Genomic DNA, 26,222 nt, shown 5'->3' with positions numbered 1-26,222 from the left:
CCTCTTCCACACTCTCCTGGACAGCTGAGTCTTGGGAAAGCTGGTTGCCCTGTGGTGAGGGCGCTAAGGAAGATTGGTGGAGAGGCCCACGTGGAGAAGAACTGCCTGTTCTGTCCAGAGCTGGCATGAGCTTGCCAGCTAGGTGCGTGAGCACCCTTGAAAGTAGATTGTGTAGTCAAGGTCAAACCTGCCAGTGACTGCAGTCCTGGGCAATGTCTGATCAAACTTTGTGATAAGCCTTTAGCTAGATCTACCAAGCCAAGCTGTTCCTCAATTCTTTTTCTTTCTATCTTTTTTTTTTTTTTATTAAGTGAAAGGTGGGGAGACAGAGACAGACTCCTGCATGCATCCCAACTGAGATCCACCCGGCATGTCCCTACCAGGCGATGCTCTGTCCAGCTGGGCTGCGGTTCTGTTGCTTGGCAAATGAGCTATTTTATTGCCTGAGGCTGAGGCTATGGAGCCTGGGGCCAACTCTGCTCAAACCATATGAGCCATGGCTGTGGGAGGGGAAGAGAGAGACAGAGAGGAAGGAGAGGGGGAGGGGTGGAGAAGCAGATGGGCGCTTCTCCTGTATGCCCTGACCGAGAATCAGACCTGGGACTTCCACATGCCAGACTGACATTCTACTCCTGAGCCAGGGCTCTCAATTCTTGACTAATACAAAACTGTGAGATAATAAATGTTTATTGTTTTAAGCTACTAAATATCGGTATAATTTGTAATTGGTGCAATTCATAGAGTAAGCCATTGAAAATATTTATCTGTAAAGAAGCAAAAATCCTTAAGAAGAAATATGTTTTAAAATATTACCCCTGAGAAAATACCAGCCCCAGTCAGTAAGTAATAAGGGCTCTTTCACATCTACTAAAATTGCAAGGTTAGATCAGAGTACAAAAGGTTTTTAATTGTAACTATTTTCTAGTTCTGAAAATGGCATAATTTTATTACCAAGATTTGAAAATGATAGGACAAATGGAAATCATCTTACTTATGAATATAGAGGCAAAGGTTCTTTAAAAGAATCATACTAACAAATGGAGTCTAACAGAATAAGGCTTTCCAGAAATGTATTATACTTCTGTAAAGCTACAATAATTTAGACCTAAAGTACTGGCATCAGAAATAAAATATATTAATGGGAAATTATTTTAGGAACTCAAGAACAGAAGACACTTTGTTCCTAATACCAGTTATAAAATAGTCCATTCTTTCCATACTAAGTGGATGTGTCTTAATTTATATATATATGTATGGTGTATTAATAATGAAATATATGTATAAGGTACAGAGTTAATACTTTACATCAAATATATGTGTTTTTAAAATTATATTTTTACATTGAAGCATGTTTGACAGGCAAAGAGTGAAATGTCTTCAATCTAAAAACAGATGTTAGCAATCACTGAGCAAATAAGTATGCCTGTTATAAAAGAACTGAAAAAAGGTAATAACCAATTTAGAGAGGAAGAAATTGAATTAACAATGGATATTTCCAAAGGTCCCACTTAGGCAGTGATACAAGCAATACAAGTACAAGCAACCGGAGATAACAGCTACTTTCTAACAAACTGCCTATGTTTTTTGAAAAGAATGATAGCTAGTCTTGGGTTAGTTTGATGGAAACAGAACAAAGAGAAATTGGAATTTTTTTTTTCTGGAGATTATTCAGCTAGTGTTCTATCTGGTCTAAATGTGTATGTCTTCCCCAAATTCACATGTTGGAGTCCTAAAGCCCAACTTGATGGCATTAGGAGGTGGAGCCTTTGAGAAGTGACTAGGTCATGAGGGTGGAGCCCTTAGGAATGGGATTAGTGCCCTTATAAAGGGGACCCCAGAGCTCCCCTGCCCCTTGCGCCACGTAAAGAATCAATGAGAAGTGCACAGCCGGAAGGAGGGCCCTCACTGGACCATGCTGGCACACTCATCCCAGACTGCCAGCCTCCAGGACTGGGAGAGATAAATATTTGTTTTTTATAAGCCGCCTGCTCTGTAGTATTTTTGTTCTAACACCCTGAATGGACAGAGGTAGCCAGACTATGTCAAAAAATTTCACGTTGACCTGGAAATTGTATTTGATGCTTGAAATATGGATGTTGGTATTCTTAGTATTGCTTATTTGCATTTTCCTTATATAGGTCTTATTTTTTGAGCAAAAAGAAATACATTTTTTAAAAAAAATCTTACAAATGTTGCTTGTCCTGTCAGCTAGAAGGAACTGAGCAGTTTGCTGTGTAGGAGGGAGAGCTTTTCTATTATTTTCCCAGGAAGAATCCCGGAGCCGATTTGCTACGTACCTGTAAATAGCGGACCACTCGACACACCAGATCAGGTGCCATGAAGTCCCCGGTGAATCGCCAGATAATATCTGTCAGGATGTTAACCAGTCCTGTGAAAGAGTCTAACAGAAATACACAAGTGATTAATTTCCATCTCCGTAGGCGGCCGCCATGCCACAGTAGAAATGAATCAGGAAGCTATGGAGGAAAGAAGTGAGGTGAAGAGTCGCTCGGCTTTTATTATTGGAGCTTGTTATGTGGCCACCCAGGAAGGATTTAGGGAACGACTGCAGAGGAACCATACTACGCACAGCGTTGGTCTTTTAAGAAACAGAAGAGAACTTTTAAGAAGGTTTAGACTTGTGCTAACACAAGGGCTGTGTGAGGATCAAGGAAAGGAATAAATTTATCTTTGAGAAGCTTCTCAAAATTCTCTTTTCAGAATCCATTACTTTACAGCTTGGACCTCCGGTTACCTCCCTTCCCCCCGATTACAGCCCCTCTCTCCCTGCGTTCCTCTGCTTTCTTCCTTTCCATTTGTAACATCTGCCCTTGGACACAATCAGGCACGTTGATCTAGCGATTTAACCCACCTGACAAAACCACAGAGGGACGGAGGCCAAGGTCATCTTGACTCAACCCTGTAGCTACAGACTGTCTAGAGTTGTACAGATGTCTAGAGCAGGAAGGGTAAACTATGGATGTTTAGAAGTGCCCCTTTTCACCCCTTCGTGACAGAGAGCACTATGGAGCACGTGATCCAGCATCTTCTTCAAAACAGTGCAGTAGGGATTCTCTGCTGGTTGGTGGATGGGACCGGAACTTAAATCTGGATGAACAAGAATGCACTGAGACATGGGATATAATACTGACAAGGACCCAAGAACCAGGGGCAAACTCATTGCTAGGGTAAGGTCTTCGAAGCTTAGAAAGATCAATGGCCCTTCCTAAACAAAATGGAAATGCCTGAGTCGCCCCTGGCAGATAGTAGACAAAGGAGTAAAAAGACCCTAGAGCATGGGCATGCTGTAATTGATATATCAGGCGAAGTCAGAAGACCCACCAAGGAATTCTCTTCCATGGAAACTCTCAGAAGACGCATCATTCACCAGGTGCACTAGGAATGTACTGGTGAGAGAGGGACCAGCATTATGAAAAGCTCAGTGGTGGTTCCCACCTGCGGGCCAGAGCAGAGGGTAGGAGAGGTGGTCATAGACTCAGGTCTATGTACTGTAATGATCCCCCTAGTCCTTCCCCAGAGGAACCTATGACCATTTATTTGAGTAATTTGACACTGAGGAAAGAGGCATATCCATCCGTGTTGCGGAGTGTTAGGCATCGGATCTATGTTAACCTGATATCTAGGGACCCGAAGTGTCATTATGGCCCCACCACAAGAACAGAATCTTACGGGAGCAGGTGATAAATAGAACCCTGGCTGCAGAGGAAGGGTCCTCCAGATCTGCAGACCTTTTATTGATCAGTTCTCTAGCCCCAGAGTACTTAATTTGAATGAATAGATTTGACAGTTGGAACAACTCCATGTTGGTTTTCCCCGGGACAGTGGGAAAAGGCCAAGTGGAAGTTTTCAGTTCGTTCAAGTCATTGAACTCAAGCTGATCCCTGCAGAAATGGGATGGGTCCTGGAGAATGGCGGCAGACTCACCAGCTCAAGCAGGTGGTGGCCCTGATCGTAGGTGTCAGCTGCTCAGACAGAGAGACGACAGAAGCTTACTCTGAAGTAATCCGTGTATTCCCCTGGATTCAGGTGCTCAGAAAGCTGAACAGCTGAACAATGAAACTGCCATTTGGGGGTGAAGCTGGGGCACCCATACTTCCACTGCTAGTGGTTTATGTTTGTGGCTGAGCTTCTCTGCTAAGGAGGAACAGCAAAGCTGAGCGTCGCGCTGCTGTTTGTTAATGACTTCAGTGAGCACCAAACGATGAGGTTTGTTAGTGCGAGAACGGGCGGGAGGCCGGCATCTTGAACAGCGCAGGTCACAGAGTAGATGCTCAGAACATACTTAGAAGAATTGTCACTGTGGTTCGGAAAAGGCACCATGGCATTTTATTTTCATTAAACTTTTTATTTTGAAGTCATCAGACTCACAAGAAGTTGCGATATCAGTCATTACCAGGAGAGTCCATGTATCGGCCACCCAACTTGCCCTACCAGTGACATCTTCTTACATCACTGCAGTTCACTTCGTGGGTTAAAGAAGTATTACTCTCAATCCACATTGAGCATGATCTTAAAGGATGTTATTAAGCAGTAATTCTATCCTTGGCAAGATTCTAAGTATTTGAAGTATATAAATATTATTTAATCTAACAAAAGACTATGAGATAACCCCCCCCCCCATTTTATAAATGAGTAAACTACGTGTGGTTAGAACATTTTCTTAAGATTTGATAGCAAGTTAGAGGGGAAACCTGGCTTATAACTCTGACTCTTGGATGTCAGTGTTTATGGTCTTTACCACATTACCTGTATTTTCCTTTTGTTTCTCTTCTTTATTTCCCCTCCCTTCCTTCCTTCCTTCCTTCCTTCCTTCCTTCCTTCCTTCCTTCCTTCCTTCCTTCCTTCTTTCCTTCCTTCCTCTGTAGTACTTGTTATATATGTTCTCTTTTATTTTAAAGTGCAGGCAGAAGTCTTCCTCTCGTCCCCTTATTCCTGCCTGGCTGCCCTGATTTCTCTTTTAGCCCCTCCTATTTACAGGGTCCTCCACCCATAAAAATTGCTTTTATTCCTTTAGAGACCTGGGAGGTAAATCTTCCTTATCTCACTGTGAACAGAATAAAGCCTAACCCACCCCCAACCCCCAGGTTAGCATAAAAGCCTTCTCCACCACCCGGCCTTGCCTGATCCCCACCTGGCATTTTTTAGACTGAGCACCACATTGAGCACGCAGCTGTGTGTTTCAGGGATGCAGTTTCTCTGCGTGGAATGGCCTCCCTCCATTTATCAGTTGATTGAATTCTTATCTACCTTCCAATACCTAGCCGTCATATCCCCTTCTCCAGAAGCTTTCCTCAACCTGTCACATGTCACGGTCTACCCCAAAAGGGCGTGTGACCCCTCCCAGTCCTAGGCCTGCCTGTCCCTTCCTCTTTGTTCCTCTGTAAGTAACAACACTTAGAAGCACTGGCAATCCTTTGATGATGCTTGAAGTGTCAAAAGTTTGGTGAAGAAATCCCATGGCAGATCTAGGCAGTCAGAGAAGGTCTCATTGAGAAGGTCGGACTTGAGCTGGGTCTTAGAGTTCTGGGCTGTGACCCAATCACATAGGAATGCCATGCAATTTTCCTGGCAGGAAGGGATGGATGGATGAGTAGAAGGGACACTGGAACAACTTGGGCATTCTCTCTGGGTTCACTTAGTCCTTCATTTAATGTGACAAGAGGAAACCCGAACTCCTGTCTCTCTAGGTCAGGGGTCTCAAACTCGCGGCCTGCGGGCCGCATGTGGCCCGCCGAACAATTTTGTGCAGCCCGCAGACTAATCCATGAAGTTCAAAATATTTTGGATAAAATTAAGTAAGCCTAGGGGCCTACTTGTATTTTTCATTTCTCTAGCATCCTAGCTAGATATTAGCTTAGTTAACAGCAGTTGTGATGCGAACTACAGTTTCTGGTCGTTTTGTGACACTGAGTAAACTGCATGTACGATTGTGCTTGTTGTACTGATTTTTTTTTTTGTTTTCAACTGCAGTAAGAAAAGTGTTGCCTAACAGTTGCCTTTTGTAGACCTAGTGCGGCCCGCCGAAGGGCTGTGATCTTGCTCTGCGGCCCACATGCTGAGTTGAGTTTGAGACCCCTGCTCTAGGTTGAAGTGGCCATATGAGCAATGATAATGGACTCAGATAAAATTTCTGCTTTCCTCTGGAGTTCAGCCTTAAATAAACCCATCCCTGGGAGTAGACTCTAAATGGAAATAAGCATTTGTTATTTGCTATTAAGCAAATGCCACTTTACCTGATCAGCAGAAAGCTATTTAGTTGCCTAAGTAATTGGGTACATTGCAAATAAACTTTTCCTCAATGGTAATGAACAGGCCCCAGGGAACCAAGGGTACACTTTAAAGGCTTAATCACTTCTCTGTTATCACTCCTATTTTTTTTAAAATTTATTCAGTGAAAGATCCCAGGAAACTGTGATACTCAGAGAAGCCAAAGTAGGTTCCCAGCAGGCTTCCTCGTTTCTTTGGTGCAGTTTCTTGCAAACGTGAAGGTGGGTTCCCAGCTGAGCAAGGCGATGGGGTTAGGGGTGGGGGGAAGCGAAGAATGAAGTGACCCTGGGCTGAGCCCCAAAAGGTCGGTGAGCACAGGTCAGGGGAAGAGGCAGTGGAGGACACTGGTTCCTGGCAGAGGTGACAGCACGCACAGACCAGCGGGGGTGAGAAAAAGCGAGAGGAGCAACCACATGGCTCGTGGACCTGAGACAACTTCAGTTCGTTGCTGCTGAAGCCTCAAATGGGAGCTTGGAAGTGGTGGGAAACGGGCTGGAGAGAAGACCCCAGACCTTTTAGGGTCCTGTGTGCCAATTAGAGGTGCTTGCATTTTCTGTGTATACTGTGGGAGCTACGGAATATTTATGTATTCAAACACGTGTTTTGAATAGATTTCCTTAGTTACTGGGGTGGGTTGGGGGGCTCAATTTGGTAGATGCAGTACTGAAATTACCATTGTACTTGTTAGGGAACTGTGCCGACATTCAAGAACGAGATAACTCTACCTTGTGCAGGTCACATAGGGTCTAGAGATCTAGACAAGGATGCAGGCTTGAGATACATTAATAAGGTGAAACGAGGAGAATTTGGTGGCTGAGGATTAGATGTTTCAAATGTGAGGTAGAAGAAGTCTACAGCATACTATCGGTTCCTGGCTGGGGTGTCCCTGGGGGCTACTGGTCCCTCCTGAGAACACAGGAAGATAAGCTCATTATATTTGGGTTATTTTCAGTTTTGGCTATTCTAAATCAAGCTGATTATGAACATCCATACATAAGATTTTGTGTGGACACAAGTTTTATTTCTTTCTCTCTCTCTTTTTTTTTTTTTTTTTTGTATTTTTCTGAAGCTGGAAACGGGGAGAGACAGTCAGGCTCCCGCATGCGCCCAACTGGGATCCACCAGGGGGCGACGCTCTGCCCACCAGGGGGCGATGCTCTGCCCCTCCGGGGCATCGCTCTGTTGCGACCAGAGCCACTCCAGTGCCTGGGGTAGAGGCCGAGGAGCCATCCCCAGCGCCCGGGCCATCTTTGCTCCAATGGAGCCTCGGCTGCGGGAGGGGAAGAGAGAGACAGAAAGGAAGGAGAAGGGGAGGGGTGGAGAAGCAGATGGGCGCTTCTCCTGTGTGCCCTGGCCGGGAATCGAACCCAGGACTTCTGCACGCCAGGCCGACGCTCTACCACTGAGCCAACTGGCCAGGGCCAACAAGTTTTATTTCTCAAGGATAGATCCCCAGGAATAAGTTTGTTGAGACACAGGGTAAGTGTATGTTTAACTTAATAAGAAACTGCCAACAGGTTTTCAAAGCTGTACTACTGTGTGTTCACACACGCACACACACACATACACACACACAAGGTGTGCAAGACAGAGTGGTTCTGCGTCCTTGCCCACCCTTGGGACAGTTGTCCCGCTTACCCACAGGGGATATGTTCGAAGACCCCCAGCAGATGACGAAAACTGCAGATAATACTGAACCGTATGGATGGTATGCTTTTCCTGTACATAGATCCCTAGGATACTGTTTGATTTATACATTATGCATAGTAAGAGATGAACAACAACAACTCAAAATAAAAGCAATTATATCCATATACTGTAGTAAGAGCAATGTGAATGGCTTTAGGGCCATTATAAAATAAAACAAAGGTAACTTGAATGTAAGCACTGAGATGCGACATGATTTGACAACTGAGGTGGCCATCAAGGGACAAAAGGGAACTTGGCACGCGATTACATCTTGCAATTCAGAACGGCGGAATGTGCCCTGGCTGGTTGGCTCAGCGGTAGAGCATTGGCCTGGTGTGTGGGGGACCCGGGTTCAATTTCCGGCCAGGGCACATAGGAGAAGCGCCCATCTGCTTCTCCACCCCCACCCCCTCCTTCCTCTCTCTCTCTTCCCCTCCCGCAGCCAAGGCTCCATTGGAGCAAAGATGGCCCGGGCGCTGGGGATGGCTCCTTGGCCTCTGCCCCAGGCACTAGAGTGGCTCTGGTCACAGCAGAGCGACACCCCGGAGGGGCAGAGCATCACCCCCTGGTGGGCAGAGTGTCGCCCCCTGGTGGGCAGACCGTCGCCCCTGGTGGGCGTGCTGGGTGGATCCCGGTCAGGCGCATGCGGGAGTCTGTCTGACTGTCTCTCCCCGTTTCCAGCTTCAGAAAAACAAAAACAAAAACAAAAACAAAAAACAAAAAACAGAACGGCGGAATGCAATTCAAAACGTATGCGTGGCTCATTTCTGAAATCCGCTGTTTAATATTCTCAGATGGCGCTTGACCACGGGCGGCTGCTGCCACAGAGAGGAACTGCAGGTGAGCAAGCTCCTGTGTGGCTGGTGTTTTCTGTTAGTGGCTCTACTGGGTGCGAACGCCTCGCCTCGTAGCTTCCATTTGTGTTTCCCTAATGGACAACAGTGAGCATCTTTTTCTGTGCTTATTTGCCATCCATAGTTTTCTTTCATAAAGTGTTTTTTTTTTTAAGTCTTTCTCCATTAAAAAAAAAAAAGTGTTTGGCTATTCCAAAAACAAAAAATCAAAAACAAAACACTGATGGGTGCATTCCCATAATTATTTTAAAGTTTCTACCTCATAGTTCTAGCATCTGAGTCACCTGTCCGGTTCCGCTGATGGCTCTGGCTCTGGAGAGGGGGTGACATTTTTGGGGTGTGTGCCTCATACGTGTCGGCTGAGTGGGGGGGGCATTGTGTATAGAAATTCAGGAGAGGTAAAGCTGTGGAGTCCTTCTGTCTCGCACCTGCACACGTGTCTGAGGCTGCGGGGCGTGGTGCTGCGTCAGTGTATACGCAGGGACCCCACAAGGCTCGGGACCTGTCGTTGCTGCCGTCCCTGTCAGCCCCCTGCAGGCTTTACATTCCTCTCTGGGGGCTCCAGGGTGGGAGCTGGGGTACTGGGGCGTCTCAATGCTTCCCTGTTCCTCTCTCAGGTGCATAGTGTTCCCATAACGTGGCTCTGGGCTGTTGCTCCAAGCACGCTGGCGGGTGTGTGCAGGGAGGGCTCTGTCCTGTAACGCGGCTCTGGGCTGTTGCTCCAAGCACGCTGGCGGGTGTGTGCAGGGAGGGCTCTGTCCTGTAACGCGGCTCTGGGCTGTTGCTCCAAGCTGGCGGGTGTGTGCAGGGCTCTGTCCTGTAACGCAGCTCTGGGCTGTTGCTCCAAGCACGCTGGCGGGTGTGTGCAGGGCTCTGTCCTGTAACGCGGCTATGGGCTGTTGCTCCAAGCACGCTGGCGGGTGTGTGCAGGGCTCTGTCCTGTAACGCAGCTCTGGGCTGTTGCTCCAAGCACGCTGGCGGGTGTGTGCAGGGCTCTGTCCTGTAACGCGGCTCTGGGCTGTTGCTCAAAGCTGGCGGGTGTGTGCAGGGCTCTGTCCTGTAATGCAGCTCTGGGCTGTTGCTCCAAGCACGCTGGCGGGTGTGTGCAGGGCTCTGTCCTGTAACGCGGCTATGGGCTGTTGCTCCAAGCACGCTGGCGGGTGTGTGCAGGGCTCTGTCCTGTAACGCGGCTATGGGCTGTTGCTCCAAGCACGCTGGCGGGTGTGTGCAGGGCTCTGTCCTGTAACGCGGCTCTGGGCTGTTGCTCAAAGCTGGCGGGTGTGTGCAGGGCTCTGTCCTGTAATGCAGCTCTGGGCTGTTGCTCCAAGCACGCTGGCGGGTGGGTGCAGGGCTCTGTCCTGTAACGCGGCTATGGGCTGTTGCTCCAAGCACGCTGGCGGGTGTGTGCAGGGCTCTGTCCTGTAACGCGGCTATGGGCTGTTGCTCCAAGCACGCTGGCGGGTGTGTGCAGGGAGGGCTCTGTCCTGTAACGCGGCTCTGGGCTGTTGCTCCAAGCACGCTGGCGGGTGTGTGCAGGGCTCTGTCCTGTAACGCGGCTCTGGGCTGTTGCTCCAAGCACGCTGGCGGGTGTGTGCAGGGCTCTGTCCTGTAACGCGGCTCTGGGCTGTTGCTCAAAGCTGGCAGGTGTGTGCAGGGCTCTGTCTGGCCCTGGCGCGGCCTCAGTCTCACAGAGACCCGTGTGCCTGGGCCTTACAGACGGGACATTCTCAATATTCCAGTCCCCGCCCCATGGCAGTCAAACTCCCGCCTTGCATCTGTGTGGGGTCCTGTGGGGGAGGGAGAGGTTCAGGGCTGGTCCTTTTAGTGCCCCCGCCTCTAAGAGCTGAGGCGCGGCTATGGTTTATTTCTGCGCCTTTCCTCCTGTTCTGCGGCAGCAGGATCCGGTCCCTCGGTGGCTCAGGGTTTTCCTGGAGGGAAGTGACTGGTGGAAGGGAGGATTCCATGGCTTCCTGGCAGGCCTGCCCTAAACCTTCCTGTATTCCTACATGCCGTCTCCGTAACAGCTCCTCAACTCCGCTGTTGCAGTGTGGAAGCAGCCATAGACAGTCCTGTAGCTGAATGGGCATAGCTGTGTCTCAATAAAACTTTATTTGTAAAAACAGGCTTCAGGCCGGAGTTGGCCTGTGGGCTACAGTTTGCCAGCCCCTGGGCTACAGATGAGCTCCAACTGCCTTACTGTGACCCTTGGAGCTCTCCTGCCTCCCTCCTCAGCCTGAGCTTTTCTCATCCCACCCCAGGTTCATACTACAAGGGAAACCCTTTAAACTGGTATATTCCTCCTGGCAGCTGGTTAGTTGATGAAAACACTGGCTAAAGAGAGAAGTGCGTGCACACTCACAGTCAAACAGTTGACTAGAGAAGATTAACGTGCACATATTTGTCATTTCTTTAAAGCAGGGCCAAGACTTGGATTTGATTTGATGCATCACCATTTTGTGCATAAAATACCCCTATAATGCATCTTTTATGATTTATAGTTTCTGTTCCTTTAAGTTGGAGCGAGAACTGGAGATAGCAAAGCAGTCTGAGGCGGAATCTCATTGGAGGGACATGTATCCTCCTTCATTCCTTCATAGTTGCACCCTCCCCCTGAGCTTCATTCTCCTGACAGTGTTCCCATTCTATTTATTTCTCTATTGTTTATCTTAGCAGAGTATTTCTTTTATTCTACTAAGCTCCTTTAAGTGACTCAGTAAACAAACAAATAAAAAATACCTCAAGTCTTTCCAAAGTATCCAAGTTCATTTTTTACGGAAAGAACCACTCTTCAACAGTATTCATGTTACATAGTTTCAATGACGAGCACCACGGGCACAGGCTGGCTGGGGAACGAACACCTCTGACTCGCAGAACCCAAGAGGTAGGAACAGAAACGGACGGGCCCGTGAGGGACAATCCTGCCAGCTGTGGGTGCTCAGGGGTGAGGGTGTTTTGCAGAAAGATGGGAGAGTGTTGGTTACTCCAGGAGGAGGTTAAGAAGAGTAGCTTAGAGAGTGTCTGCTGGGAGCTCTACCTGTCCCCTGACCGTCCCAGCCATCCACCCTGCTTCCCTGTCTCTTTATGCGGCTCCCTTGACCCGGAGGTTAACGCCTCCAGCTGAGATATGTCCGAACTCTTCGAGGTTCAGTTCAAGGTGAGCTCCGTAGCCTTTTCTGGCCACTGAGTTGGGGCCATTCCCTCCGCGGGGCCTCTCCCTGCTGTGCTTTCAAAGAGCAGCTAGAGCACATTGACACAGTTCAGGTTTTTGTATATCTCATTCCACTCTACTGTGGGGGCAGAGAGGTTATCGTATGTTCACCTCACGTCCCCGGGTCCCACCACTGTCGTAGGTCCTAGGGACATAGGAAGTGCGAGGTAACTCTGTTTGAAGAAGGACTGCACGCTTACTGCCCTGGCTGGGCGGGCTGCAGAATGAGCCCCGGGACCACCCTCCTCGGTGTGGATGAAGACCCTGATTACAGAGTCAAGGTGCTGAAAGCAGGAGCACGGTTGGGAACCTGGAGCCCACAGCCGGTTTCTAGAAGAGCTCTTGAGATTCTCAGGTCTCTGCTGGGTTACAAGCTCCTGATTGGCGGTGACTGTTCCTTACTCACGTCTCTGGTCCCACCCCTTTTCACAGGGTCATGCAAGATACTCAGGGCTTGCTAGATACAGGAGGAAATGTTGCCTTGCTCCACGGATGGGTAAACTTCTTGAAAATTCAAGGCCGCTAACATTGGACTCACCCTACACACAGAGCAAGTTGAAGGCCATTTTGTAAGATTCCTACTTGCTCTCAGTTGGTGTTTGAACTTTTCCACATAGAGCAGAACTGTAGGAATAAGGCACATATAGCAAGTCGAATAACTCTTCTTCTTGACAAGGGAGAAGCTCACGAACGTTTATTGCACTAGATAGCGGGCTAGTGAATATAAACATTTTTCTTATGGTGACACTGACATTTCTAATAATATAAGATCATTTTAGCTCTGATTATGGTGTTACAGCTGAGAGGTGCTCTGGTTTTCCTGGAGGGACGCTGTTGGTAACAAGGTCAACTGTGACTCTAGGGCAGTGGTCGGCAGTACAACGATTGAAATTTCTTTTGAGAGCCAAATTTTTAAAACTTAAACTATATAGGTAGGTACATTCTTTATCAAGGTAGCACCCACACGTGGTATTTTGTGGAAGAGCCACGCTCAAGGGGCCAAAGAGCCGCGTGTGGCTCAGGAGCCGCAGTTTGCTGACTAAGGCTCTAAGGCAGTGGTAGTCAACCTGGTCCCTATGGCCCACTAGTGGGCATTCCAGCTTTCATGGTGGGCGGTAGCGGAGCAACCAAAGTATAAATAAAAAGATAGATTTAACTATAGTAAGTTGTTTTATAAAGATTTATTCTGCCAAACTTAGCGAAAATCTGACATAAAATACTTGGTAAGTAATTATTATTATATGCTTTCACTTGCTGTGACTCTGCTTTATAAATTTTGTAAAGTAAAGTTACCTCCCTACTTTATAAATCACCATTACTGTGGAACCAGTGGGCGGTTAGCAAATGTTACTACTAACAGAGATACAAAAGTGGGCGGTAGGTATATATGAAAAGGTGGACTACCCCTGCTTAGTCTACTCTAGGGCATCCAATGCTTCCAGCTCTACTCAGTGTCTCTAGTGATACTTTGTTATGAAAGCAAGGAACGTGATACTAGGTTTCTTGCTTGCAGTTCCACAAGAAACTATTGTTGATGTTGCTAAGGGTCCTTCTCTCTCCCACTTTCTTTTTTCATAACCTTAAGCTCTAAAGAGAACAAAGTTTGAAGATTTTATGTGAGAGTTTGTTTAATGATAGAATTTGCATTGCCCAATCTGATGTCAGGTGCTCAGCTGTCAATCACAATTATTTCTCAAAAAAGTAAGTTCTTGCATCTCTAACTTTTGGGCTGATTTTACAACACCACTATAAATCCTGGCACTGTGCCCTTCTCCAAGATTGAAGTACCAGCTGAGTTTTAATGGCCCAAATTGTCACCCTTCCAAACTCTTCATTAATCCCCAGAAAGTGGTCCACACCTCAGCCATTCCTGCTCAATTAGGTAAATAATCATCACATCCATCCTCGTTAGAGCGCTCTCTTCACAGCAAGCTTTGTTCCTGAGATTTTGAACTAATCTTAACAAGTCATAAATGTCAGTAGTGTCTCTCTTTCTGCATTGGTCTACCCCAAATAAAAACCATGTATCTATAATTAAAGAAACCCAAGTCCTCCTAAAACTTATTCTTTTTGCTTCTATTGTGGGTAAAAGCTAAGACTCTCATTGAATAAGGCCAGCTGGCCTGCCTGGGCCGTTGGTCACTGCTACGTTGGTGATGAATTCTCACACTCACGTGCAAACGTCAGGTTCACCAAGAGCACATGCTTCCTTCAAACGAGAAAAAAAGCCGAGGGTTGAGTCACCACCATTTCTCCTCCCATGCCACGTGAAGGTGAAATTTCCTGAAGCCAGGTTGTACAATGTTGCACAACATACGGCTCAGAGTGTGCGCTTAGCATTAATAGAAGAAACTGACACCTTGTTTCCTCTTTCAATGCCATTTTTGTTTCCCTAGTAAGAAAAATTGAAACCAATGGTCTGGGATGTTTGGAAAGCCATGCGGAGGAGAGGAGAGTTCCACCTGTAGTTATCCAAGAGATGAGCTCTCTGAACATCTCCTTCTCTTTGCAGTTCTTTCCCAGGGACAGCGGAGTTGTGGCAGGGAGGGGTGGAAGTGGTGGATCAGGGCAAGAAATGTTTGGCTCTCATCTCACCTGGCTTCAGCCAGGCACGGGCTTCCACCCACATAGGGAGGTGCGGCAGACATGGAGATGTGCCCCTCAGATACCTGCTCAAGAAAAATACTCCGTGCCCAGCTGTGAGTGTGATTCACAGGCATCCTCCAGCTGTTGGGCTACCCCCGGCTTGCCTCAGGTCTCTAGTTGAGGTGACGTGGTAAGCAGTGAGGCAGTCATGAGCAGAGCAAGGACAGTAGGCCAGGCACAGGAGGCCACCAGGGCAGGAAGCCCCTGGTGCTTAGCAACGGGTCAACCTGGGAAGCTGAGGATCTTGCCCCAGGGTGACCTTCCCCCCACTGGCCGATTGCTGGTCAGGTGGTTTAGACCCCCTGGTTTCATATCTCTGGTCATGTGGTTTGGACTCTCCCTGACTTCTCCAACCCTGGCATGTTGCTAGTCATGCGCGTTTGACTCTGCAGCAGGGGAGTGACCAAGGAGGCCAGAGAATTGCCCTTCAGCTTCAGAACCCCCTGGACAATGAGGTTCCAATCCGCATCAAATACATCTGGGCCTCAGTCGTGCTCCAGCTCCAGGCCCAGAAAGGTAGCAAAACCTGACATGTGATGCCACAGCTGCTGACCTCTGACCGGCTGGATGGACTATGGCCCCCTGCCCTGGCTCCGACCAATCAGGGGAGACCACGACCCTAAAAGGACACACCTGGAGAGCCGCTGAGTATTCCATTGAGATCCTCCCCTGGGGCCACCCCTAAGACCTCCACCCTGAAAATCTCTTAGGACTAAGACCCCTGCAAGTCCCCTCCCAGCAGGAGCGTGGCTGCACTCTCCCCTCCCCCCTTCTTCCCCCACAGGCCTCCGTGTCCTACACTCTAAGGCTCCTCAGGACACTTGCAGCCAGGGGAGCAGTGGGCAGTGGCAGCTGGCCCCGGGTGACCCCCGCCCTGTCCCCAAGGCCCCCTTCCCTCTGACTTCCCCGGGAGCCGCAGCGGGCCTGCCTGCCCAGGCTCTTCTGTTCTAGGCGCCTCCTTGTTTCCCTGTCCCCACCTTTAATAAACGTACTCCCCAAATCTCCTAAACTGGCGTTGTGAAATTTTTCCAGCACGAACTCAAGAACGCACAGCTGACCAGCTGGCCCCAGGCAGACCTGAAAGGCCCGAGCCCCTGTCCAGTAACAGTTATGCTGTGGGTAGTGCAGACTCTGACGATGGCCGAGCAAGGCGCAGGGAGAAGGGCCTAGTCATTCTATCCAACATGGGAGCCCGTCGGGAGCTGTCAGGGCCTCGCAGGGGGCCACTGTGCTCTGGTGGGTCTTTCTCTCCTGCTTCCTCCCTTCTTTCCATTGGTATCGTTTCCACCCAGAACCTTTGCATGGCTAATTCTGTTTTACCATCTGTTTCCCCCCAAACCAACATGCTGTAGGAGGTTGGACAGTCAGGAAGGGACACCGGTCATCCACGGTCAGGGGATGCTCTTGAAGCCCGTCTCTTCCTGATCTAAGACCTTAGTCCAAGTCCTCTTTCCACAAAAATAAAGCCACTGCAAAAGCCGCCGGGATCTGGAAACCACTGTGAATGATGACTTCTGTGCTCCAAGCCCACCTGCCACGCGGCCTGCATGCCTGTGCTTGCGCCCCGTGATGCTGGCTCCTGTTGTTGGTCGGTGAGAATCTCTGACTCACCCGTTATGGGGATGTTGGGGATACTTTAGGGATGTATTATCAAAGTCCTATATATACCCTGACCAGGCGGTGGTGCGGTGGATAGAGCATCGGACTGGGACGCAGAGGACCCAGGTTCGAGACCCCCAGGTCGTTAGCTTGAGCACGGGCTCATCTGGTTTGAGCAAAACTCACCAGCTTGGACCCAAGGTCGCTGGCTCGAGCAAGGGGTTACTTGGTCTGCTGAAGGCCCACAGTCAAGGCACATATGAGAGGGCAATCAATAAAACAACTAAGGTGTCGCAACGAAAAACTAATGATTGATGCTTCTCATCTCTCTTCATTCCTGTCTGTCTGTCCCTATCTATCTCTCTCTCTGTCTCTGTAAAAAAAACAAACAAACACACACACACACAAAAAAACAACAAAAAAAATTAAAAAAAAAAAAAAAAAAAGCCTGACCTGTGGTGGCGCAGTGGATAAAACATCAACCTGGAAATGCTGTGATCACCGGTTCGAAACCCTGGGCTTGCCTGGTCAAGGCACATATGGGAGTTGATGCTTCCAGCTCCTCCTCCTCCTCTCTCTCTGTCTCTCTCTCTCCTCTCTCTCCTTCTCTGTCTCTCTCTCTCCCTCTCTCTCTCCTCTCTAAAAATGAATAAATAAAAAAAAAAAAAAAAAAAAGCCCTATATATAAAGTGCCACAGGATCAATGTTCTTGATCAGGAAACATGTACTGGGCATTTTTCTCAAGTCTTGAAGGAATCATACCCGAGGAATTTCGCCCTTAGGGTTGACCACCAGGAAGCGCAGAATTAAATATGTTCAGCGGCAGTAACTTGCTAGCGCCTCAAAGCCTGACTTTTTGTTTCTGTCGTTGGAGTTGAACATTTGCTATGAGCCTCTTATCTCGTGTTTTTTATTTCACTGGGACTGGGCGTGACCCTGCCTGTGTAGGCAGTGGGTGCAGCCTGGGCCCTGGAGCCCCACGGCAGGGTCTTTGAATAGCTGTGCGATCTCGGACCTGTTACTAACCGCGCCGAATCAGGTCATTTGTGAAAGCTTCGCAGTGAGGGTACCTGGCCTCTCGGGCTATTGCGAAGGTTAAATGAGATAGTGCCTGTGAAGTTCTTAGTGCAGTGCTGCACGCAGAAACCCCTGGTCCATCTTCACGGGGCTGATAGAATGGACAGCGCTGAATGAACAGATAGAATCGCAGGGACCGGAACAAGAGGGTGAGTTTCACCACAGCCCTGAGCTCCTAGCCAATTTGCTGGAAGATAGTTTTCTGAAAAACAATTATAAATAAAAAGATGAGGCTTCATTTGAACTAGATCTATATAATAGAGACTGCCAATTTTATATGCTATTAGGCATGCTAATTAATTGAACATGTTTGACATCCACTAAAAAAAAAAAAAAAAAAAAAAAGAACCAATAACGATAGAGGTTTAAAATGAACCGATTGCCTGTCCAGGCGACTGGGACCAAGCCAAAATTTGAGCGAACAGTTTGAGCGAACAGAACACAAGAAAGCTGCATTGCGATGAGTGCTGAGAGACAGGAGCACTACTCGTAAGTCAGCAGGGCTGCTGTTAGTGGGCAGTTCTCCGTCGGCCTAGCCCAGCCTGGGCAGGGCTGGCATTCCGACATCCTCAGACTGCGGAGTAGCTGCGAAGGACCCAGGACTGCCTCCACTCAGAATCCCCGAGGTGGGGACGGACACTGGGGGTCAGACTGGGAATACCGCCCGGTGCCCACGGGACAGTCCTAGTTCAGACCTCATCATGACGACGCCTACGACCTTATCACCCAAACGCGTCCTGGTCTGCGTGGCTCCTGGAAACGGTTGATTCCAGGCCTGGAAAAATACAAGGAAGTAAAGAAGTGTCCCCAGACGTGTAGAGAAACATGCCGGAAACAGCAAGAGCCTAAGGATAGGGCTCTCTGTGGCCAACGGGCAACCCAGTCATCACGATAGGGGAAGTGACCGGCTTCAACCGTGAGTGCGCCCGGGAGCCGGGACCCAGAGCCAGAGGGTCGTTCCAGAGTCCAGGCTCTGTCTTCTCCATCCTGCTACCCTGCCTCTCGAGGGTCTCTGAGCAAACACAGATCTTTCCGGACTGTTCTAACGCAGCGAGCTGACACACCCACGGCCAGCGTGAGTCAGGAGAGTCTGAGCGGCCGCGTCCCATTCGGGGGCGGAGGCGAGTGGTCTGTGCTGCATGGGGACTGAAGCCACAGCTCAGCGGAGACACGGAGGGCAGGCAGAGGAGAGGGGCGGAACCGAAGGGCTGGGCCGGAGCGGGCTAAAGGACGTTGACCGCTGTGGGGCCGCCGGAGCAGCAGAGTGGGAGGAAGCAGTGCCCAACCAGCCAGGAGGGTGACTGATCAGGTGGAAACTGAGGGCCCCTCCTGGGAACACGAGGGCTGGCCAGGCTGCGGAGTGGGGACTCCCCGCACACTCTGCACTGATTTCCTTGGAAAAGGTGTCGGTGTTCAGCTTGCATTTTAAAGAAAGCTTTGGTCTCATCTCTCCAGATGACACTCACCTTTCCCAAGAAACGGCTCCCTGAGTCTCATCCTTGTCACTAAGGAGGGTGGGGACAAATATTGGCTGACTACCTTCGTGCCAGGCATTGTGCTAGGCACTTGACATATATTATCTTACTTCATGCAGCGTTTTGTAAGAATGTAACCCGAGCTGACCTCTCAGCCATGCACATTAATGGAATTATGACCACTCAGGGCGTGCATGCAATTTTCGGTTCAGTGAAATGTGGGTTTTTATGCAATTGCAATTGAATAGAATAATTCTAATTAGATGAAACAATTCACTCTAATTACAACTACAAATATTCAAAAAAAAAAAAAATCACAGCATCTTAGAAGAAGCCAAAACACTATCATTGAACCAACATAGAGGCTTCTGCATACAATAAGAAATCATCAGTAGATGGATGGATAGATCTCTTTCCGTCACTGTAACTATGAAGAGTAGCAATAATGTCATTTCTACATCTTGGGGTCACCATATGGATTGAGTGAAGCATAGAGAGCCACAAGCAGGCCCTGGAAGCACGGCCCCTGCCTGTCCATCTCCCCAGGACAGAAGTGAAGCCGGGAGGGTGGAGGCCATGTGCCCGAAAGCCACCTAAGTCGTCCAGGGTGGAGCTGAGATGCACACCCAGGTCTCCGGACTCTTCCCCTTGGTTCTGTCCAGCTTTCAAAAGATGAATGAGTTTTTAAAAAATGCTTTAATGCTTGAAAACAAATCAAAAGAAGAGAAACACTTTGTGGCACATGAAAAGTACATGAAATCAAAGTTTCAGCATTGACACAGGAAGTTTTGTTGCGTCCTGGCCATGCCGCTCGCCCGCGTTGAGTCCGTGGCTGCCTACGTGACACGGTGGCGGAGTTGAGTGGTTGAGACGGGGACTGTAGGGCCCCCAAAAGGCTAAAATGTGGACTCTCTGGCCCTGTGCAGAAAAGGCAGGCTGAGCCCTCTCTGGACCTCCGACCCTGAACTTGCTGTCACGCCTGCGTGCTGGGGGCTGGGAAGTCCTGGTGGCCTCCCGCCTCTCGGGCGTGCTCCAGGAACAGTTTAGCCGAGCAGGTCCCGCTGAGGGGCTCCCTGCAGGCGGCCACGAGAGAGTTTGGAAGGAACCAGATGGGACCAGATTCCTCCTTCTCATCTTAACAAAAATCCAATCTCGCTCTTTCATGTTCGGGAGGATTTGATTAATTAGGGCACGGAGGGGGACAAGAGAATTCACGCTGTGGGGCTGGGCTGAGCTGCCCGTGTCAGCTGCTACGGTTCCCCCCTCCCCCCCCCGCCCCCCCCTGGCTTCCTGCGTGTCCTGCCCCACCTGTCTCCCTGCGTGTCCTGCCCCACCTGTCTCCCGGAGGCTGTGAACCTGGAGGTCGGAAGCACACGCTGTGGAGTCAAGGGCCTTTGTTGGTGCCGCGCCTCTCCCCTTGCTGGTTGACTTTGGGCCAGTATTCCAACCTCTCCGCCTCAGCTTCCACGGGTTGAAAATGGGAGCAATGGGCTTATCTAGCTGGGGCACAGGTCACTGGTAGAATTAAATGAGAAAATGTATGTGAAGGTGTTTTAATTTGTTTGTTTGTTTGTTTGATTGTTTAGCAAAGGATTGGCTGAGTGAGCCTTCGGTAAATGTTAACCATTAGTATTTTTTTCTGCCTACTTGTCCACAGGAAAGGAGCTGAATCTCAGATCCTAGTTAAAATGTCCTGGCTGGGTTGTTTTTTGTTTGTGTGTTTTTAAGTGATACAAGCACACAATACAAAATTCAAGTAGTGCAAATAAGGGTCTCATGAAACAGTGTTGTCCAGAAAGTTCAAGGTGGCACTACTCATCATGGCTCTAACCTGGAAATGACCCACATGCCCACGGCCAGCCGGCTGGGGAGATCAGTGGTGGTCTATCCTTACCAAGGAATACCAGAGAGTAGAGAGAGCAAACAGCCCACCACCGTGTGCAGCCATCGCGAGGAATCTGCAGGTCGGGATGCTGTCGGAAAGAAGCCAGACACAAAAGCGTACAGACTAGAAGATTCCGTCTGGGTAAAATATGAAATCTGGCCACCCTCATCCTAGCCTAAGGGGTGACCCTCGGGGGGGGGGTGAGAGGTAACGAGTAGGAGGCAGCTCGGAGGGGTTTGGGGGTGGCTGGCGATGCTTGCGTCCCTTGATTTGGGTGCTGGTGACAGAGGAACATTCCGTTTGTGAATATTCATCAGCTGATACTGATATGCGCCTAGGATTAGACTTTATATCTCAATTTCAAATTTAAGAATAAGAAGGGCGCCTTATCCCTACTCCTGACCCACAGTCACTCCGTCCCCGCCCCAGAAGCGGCCGCTGTGACCATCCAGGAGAATACCCAGAGAGAGTCACTGCACGTGCTAAGAATAGGTCTGCGTGGGTGCGCTAAGTACTTCTTTTGTTCTGATTTCCCGAGAGCAAGTTTTTGTTTTGATTTTATAGTCTTTGTTTGTAGAGCAGTTTTAGGGTCCCAGCAAAATAGAGCGGACGTACAGTGAATTCCCACATCCTCTCCGCCCCCCATGGACCACAGCCTCCCGTTGTCAGCAACCCCCGCAGGGCGGTGCATCTGTTCCGACGGATGGACCCACATGGACACGTCATTGTCACCTGAAGTCCACAGTTCCCATGAGGGTTCACTCTTGGAGCTGTGCATCCTCCAGGTTTGGACAAATGTATGATAACATGTGCTCATCATCACGGCACCGTACACAGAATTTTCACTGCCTTAATAGCCGTCCTCTGTCCGACAGCAAGTCTTTCTGCGGCTCACCCTGTGTCCCGCTGACACCTGCTACAAAGGCAGACCTCGGCAGAGTGTCAGGAAGAGCAGAGGCGAAAAAGGAGCCCCAGCGCTGGGTCACCCTCTGGACCTGGCCAGGTTTCTGCAAATGTGTGTTGGGCTGTCAGAGTGGACTCAGGGGCTTCAAGATGGCGGGACCTTCTTCCCAGTGTTGGGCTGGGACCCAGATAAAGTCCCCGTATGGCTTCTTTGTGTCTGAACCTCTAGGTGTCCCTCTGGGCAGCCCTGGTCTCAAGCCCTTCTGTTCATGATGAGCACCTAGCTGGGTTTGTGATCCATAATAACGTCCATATTCTCTGTGAAACCATTCTTCTCATTGTGAAGTTTTAACACTATTATAAGGCGACAGAGTGAGGAAGTTGAACCAGGACCACTTGGGAAGGCATCCTTGGATTTCTGAACTTTTTTTTTATTTTATTCTGTCTTATCTCTGTGGCTGGTGACTTTCAGCAGCATCAACAACCCGAGATGTTATTCATCCTCTGAGACCCAATGCAGGTTCCACCCCTTCCGTACAGTTCCCATCACGCTTCCCTGGGGGACCCTGATTCGCATCATTTCATTTAGCACTTCTTTCAGTGGTTGTCGGTCTGCAATTATTGATTGCAGTTTACCAGGCTGCAGACATCATGCCATGTGCTCGTAACACAAAGAAGAAAACGCCTCACCTGCCCTCAACTTGCTCCTATTCTAATGTGCCAAAGAGTCATGTAAAATGATTGAACATGGAGTATTGCGTGGTGTCGGTAGAGAGGGTAGGTGAGTGGTGAAATCTGTAGAGTAAGAACCGAGAGGACAAGGCAGACCTCACAGGGGTGCCCTGGAGCTTTGCACCTTGAAGAGTGAGCAGGGCTTTGCTAGAAAAAAAAAAAGCAGAGCAAGGGAGGGGCATCCAGTGTGAAGACATGGGAGCCGGAAGCCCACGTTGTCCCCTGTCATTTACTATGTCATTTAATTTACTAGTCTTTCCAATTAGATTGTGAGAGACTCATGGGTAGGACTCATAACTTAGGCTTCTCTAGCCCCCCCTCCCCCCACCCCGCCCCAGGAGACACCTAGTAAAACCCTGAACACTAGACTACACAGACACAGAAGATTAAGGGCAAATATAAGAAGAGTCTTCTTAAAAGACTTAACCAAGGGCCTCAGTTTTAAATATTCAACAGATCTCCTTTTTAAGAATGTGAACTTCCCATCAGACTTGGATTATAAAGGAAACCTTCAAAAGACGTGAACTTGAATTTTAATTGGAGCAGTCATTATCACCAGGGCCAAACTGGGACCGGCAGCCTGTCTCTCAGCACTCGCTGCCCTGTCCATCACCCCAGCCCTGGGTCCTTGGGGCTTGGCTCTCTGGCTCTCAGGCTCTCAGGAGGGTGAGAATTATTTTTAGTGTAACTGGGCCTGGCCTGTGACAGAATTTGTTTTCCACTTAATTGCTCTGACGTTGGGCAACTTATTTAAACACCCTGAATCTCAGCGGCTACATGATAAAATTGAGATGAGCCCACTTACTATGTGCAGATTGTCATTTAAGTGTTTGGAATATAATAGACTCTCAATAATGTAAGATTTTCTTCTTTTCTTCTCCTCACTTGCCTTTCTGTCCCTTCTCTCTTTCCTTGGGAAGTTTAAGAAGAAACTGGGGGAGGGGGCAAGAGAGCTTATGAGACAGCGGATGGAATGATTTTGAGCGTCTGTCAGGGACTTTGGGAGAGGTAGATGGATCGATAGAGGGATTTAAAGATGTGTTGCTGTGTTCCGGCAGTTTAGCACCACTGGTAAATGTCACCGCTTCTGAGAGGTTTGGTTAAGACTGAAGTTGGATGCTTGTTTGGGGCTCAAGCACCGTCAGGCTGAGCCTGGGCACACGGGGCTCAGTTCGGCTGGGTTGCCCATTTGGCGGAGAAAGGATAGGACATTTACCGGGAGAAGACTCACTCTTGACCTTACTGAGTGCCTGTGATCTGTGCCCAGAAGAGCTGTCACTTGGGAGAAACATTAGGCTTCAGATGATACTAGGCTGGGCTCAGGGTCTTTTCTCGGTAATATCTTGGTACATCCAAATAGCTTGCTTCAGGGGAAAGCCATTATCCCTGTTACGAGAAGCATTATGTAAGGGTCCTCCGTCTCTCTGTGGGGCACTCAGGCACTGGTGGGAGAAGCATGCCGTGACCCAGGCTAAGTCTGACAGACCTTTGTCTGTGATTCCATAATGACTCACGGTCAGCCTTCTCCCACCTACTCCCCCCCCCCCCCGTCCCCCCCCCCATCCCTTGTCAACCCTCCAGAACCAATGAGCTCTCAGCAGTAAACAAATTCCAGCAACTCAAAAATGAGTCCTAGTTCTCCAGGGCTGATGGCGAACACCACCTAGTCTCTCAACAGCGTTTTCATTTTAACGAGGGTCACCACACCTCGGCTCAGGAGACCACCTCTAAGGGAGCAGTTCCAGGAAGTGTGGAATGCAGAAAAGGAACAGGATGGGTTGGCCACTTGCCCAAGGTCACACAGCAAGGTGGTGGCAGAGCTGTGACTGCAGCCCAGCCGCCCCGACTCCCAGTCTCACACCATTGCCCCCCCCTGAGGCGCACTGGAGACCTTCTGCCTCAGCCTCGAACCCCATTCGTGCCTGTGGCCCAGCCCGAAGAGGCTGTGACGTGAGGCCCACACAGCCCTCCCTCACTGCCAGGGCCTAGCGTGAAATATAGCGGGACGCTTGATCAATAGATATTATGCAAATGCCCAGAGCAATAACATTCCCTTCCATTACCAAGCTAACAGTCCCGGTAAAGAACACGCCTGCGTGCCGACAGTTTTATTTTTCCTGATTTGTCAAGCTGAAACCGGGGTCTGACTGATGTGCACATGAAAGCATAAAAGGTACATGACTGGCAGAGGCCCAATTCCTTTTTCTCTGAATTAGAGGCCCTTGCGCCGGGAGCTGGCAAGCACCCCGGCTCCGTGCACATCAATTATGCTCTCTGGCTGAGAGCCGTGCTGAGCAGAACTAGGCAGTAAACATGCCTACAGCCACAATGAGCCTCATTTGAGATGTGGTCCCCACGGAAAGAGAGCAGCAAGGAGGTGGTACCCAGGATCCTTCCCTCCATCCCTCTTCACCTTCTCCCCACCTGTCACCACCAGCTAAAGGGCCTCGGAATCGAAGCATCCATTGTACTTTTGTTTGCAGTTGTACAGGAAAAACAGTATTCTCTATCTTCTGAAACTGATATTAATTGCTAGCATACACTCCTACTCTGCTAGATGTCAAAAACTTAATTGCAGACGGAAAAAAAAAAAAAGCTACAAACCAAACAATGAATGGCAGGCGTAAATCTTTCCTTGTCGGTAATTGCTTTAAGTGTAAATGGATTAAACTCTCCAATTGAAAGACAAAGAATTGATAACAAGTCATTATCTAACCATATCTTGTTTAAAAAGTGACACAAATAGGATGAAACTAAAAGGCTGTGAAAAGTATTCTATACAAACAGCCACCAAAGGAGAGTTGGTGGGACATTACTAATTCATTCACCCAACAAATATTTATTAAATGCCCGCTCTGTGTCAGGCATTCCTCTAGGGGGCAGTGAATAAAATAGATAACAATCTTCTTCAGGTGACATTTACACTCCAGTGGTGAGGAATAGAATAGACGATAAACTGAGTATGTTTAGGGAACTTGAGCTCAATTTGAGAGGACTCCTGGGTACAGATAAAACTTTGGGCATCTTTGACACAGAGATGTTTTAAAAGCCATGAGACAGGATGATGCCACCCAATGCTGATCAAAACACTGATCTCAGAGCTGAAGACATTCTATGAATTTGAGGTCAGACTTAAGAAAAGGAACCAATAAAAGAGACCAAGAGAGAGCAGTCTTTAGGAAAAATGCAGGCCCAGGAGATTTTTGGTGGCTGGAAGCCAAGTAAAAAAATATTTTCAGAAACTTCAGGAAATGGGAATGATCAGTTGTGTCAAATACAAATACTGTAAGTTCAACTAATTTGAAGTTTGATCATTGGTCCCGCGGTTTATGACATGAAGGTCACTGAGGAGACTTAAACCAAGCAGGTTTACGGGACGGTAGGGGCACAAGCCAGACTGATGTGGATTTGAGTGGGAATGGGAGAGGACTCGGTTTCAATGACTACAGACAACAGCTCCAGGAAGCATTCCTCTGAGGGTGATATAGAAACAGTGCTCGCTGGAGGAGTGAGGGAGGTGAATAAAATGTTTTGTCTTTTTTGTTTGTTTGTTGTTTGAGGAATGACAGAGCCTGTTAAATGCTGATGGTTACTGTCTAGCAGAAAAAGGAAAGAATCAGGGTGGAAGGAATATTCTGGAGTAATGAACGGGAGTAATCGAGTGGCGTCTAAAGCAGGGGTCGGGAAGCTTTTTGGCTGAGAGAGCCATGAACGCCACATATTTTAAAATGTAATTCCGTGAGAGCCATACAACAACCTGTGTACGTTATGTATTATCTAATAAAAATTTGGTGTTGTCCCGGAGGACAGCTGTGATTGGCTCCAGCCACCCGCAACCATGACCATGAGCGCTAGGAAATGAATGG

At 48.7% G+C, this 26,222-nt stretch overlaps 1 protein-coding gene across 2 annotated transcripts in view; it reads right to left on the bottom strand.

Annotated features, from left to right (window-relative positions):
* The window catches only part of NPSR1 (neuropeptide S receptor 1), a 99,823-nt gene that overhangs the window by 33,439 nt on the left and 40,162 nt on the right, over window positions 1-26,222 (bottom strand). The window contains exon 3 of one of the 2 annotated variants that reach the window (XM_066239764.1): window positions 2,298-2,401. The exons of the other annotated variant lie outside the window; for it this stretch is intronic. Coding sequence (XP_066095861.1) covers window positions 2,298-2,401 — 104 coding nt within the window. The remainder of the gene's footprint in view (window positions 1-2,297; window positions 2,402-26,222) is intronic. 2 annotated transcript variants of the gene reach the window in all.

Source organism: Saccopteryx bilineata, chromosome 7, assembly GCF_036850765.1.
Source record: "Saccopteryx bilineata isolate mSacBil1 chromosome 7, mSacBil1_pri_phased_curated, whole genome shotgun sequence".
NCBI classification, from domain to species: Eukaryota; Metazoa; Chordata; class Mammalia; order Chiroptera; family Emballonuridae; genus Saccopteryx; species Saccopteryx bilineata.
The sequence above is the reverse complement of the archived record's forward strand: the minus strand, read 5'-3'. Positions and strand labels throughout refer to the sequence as shown.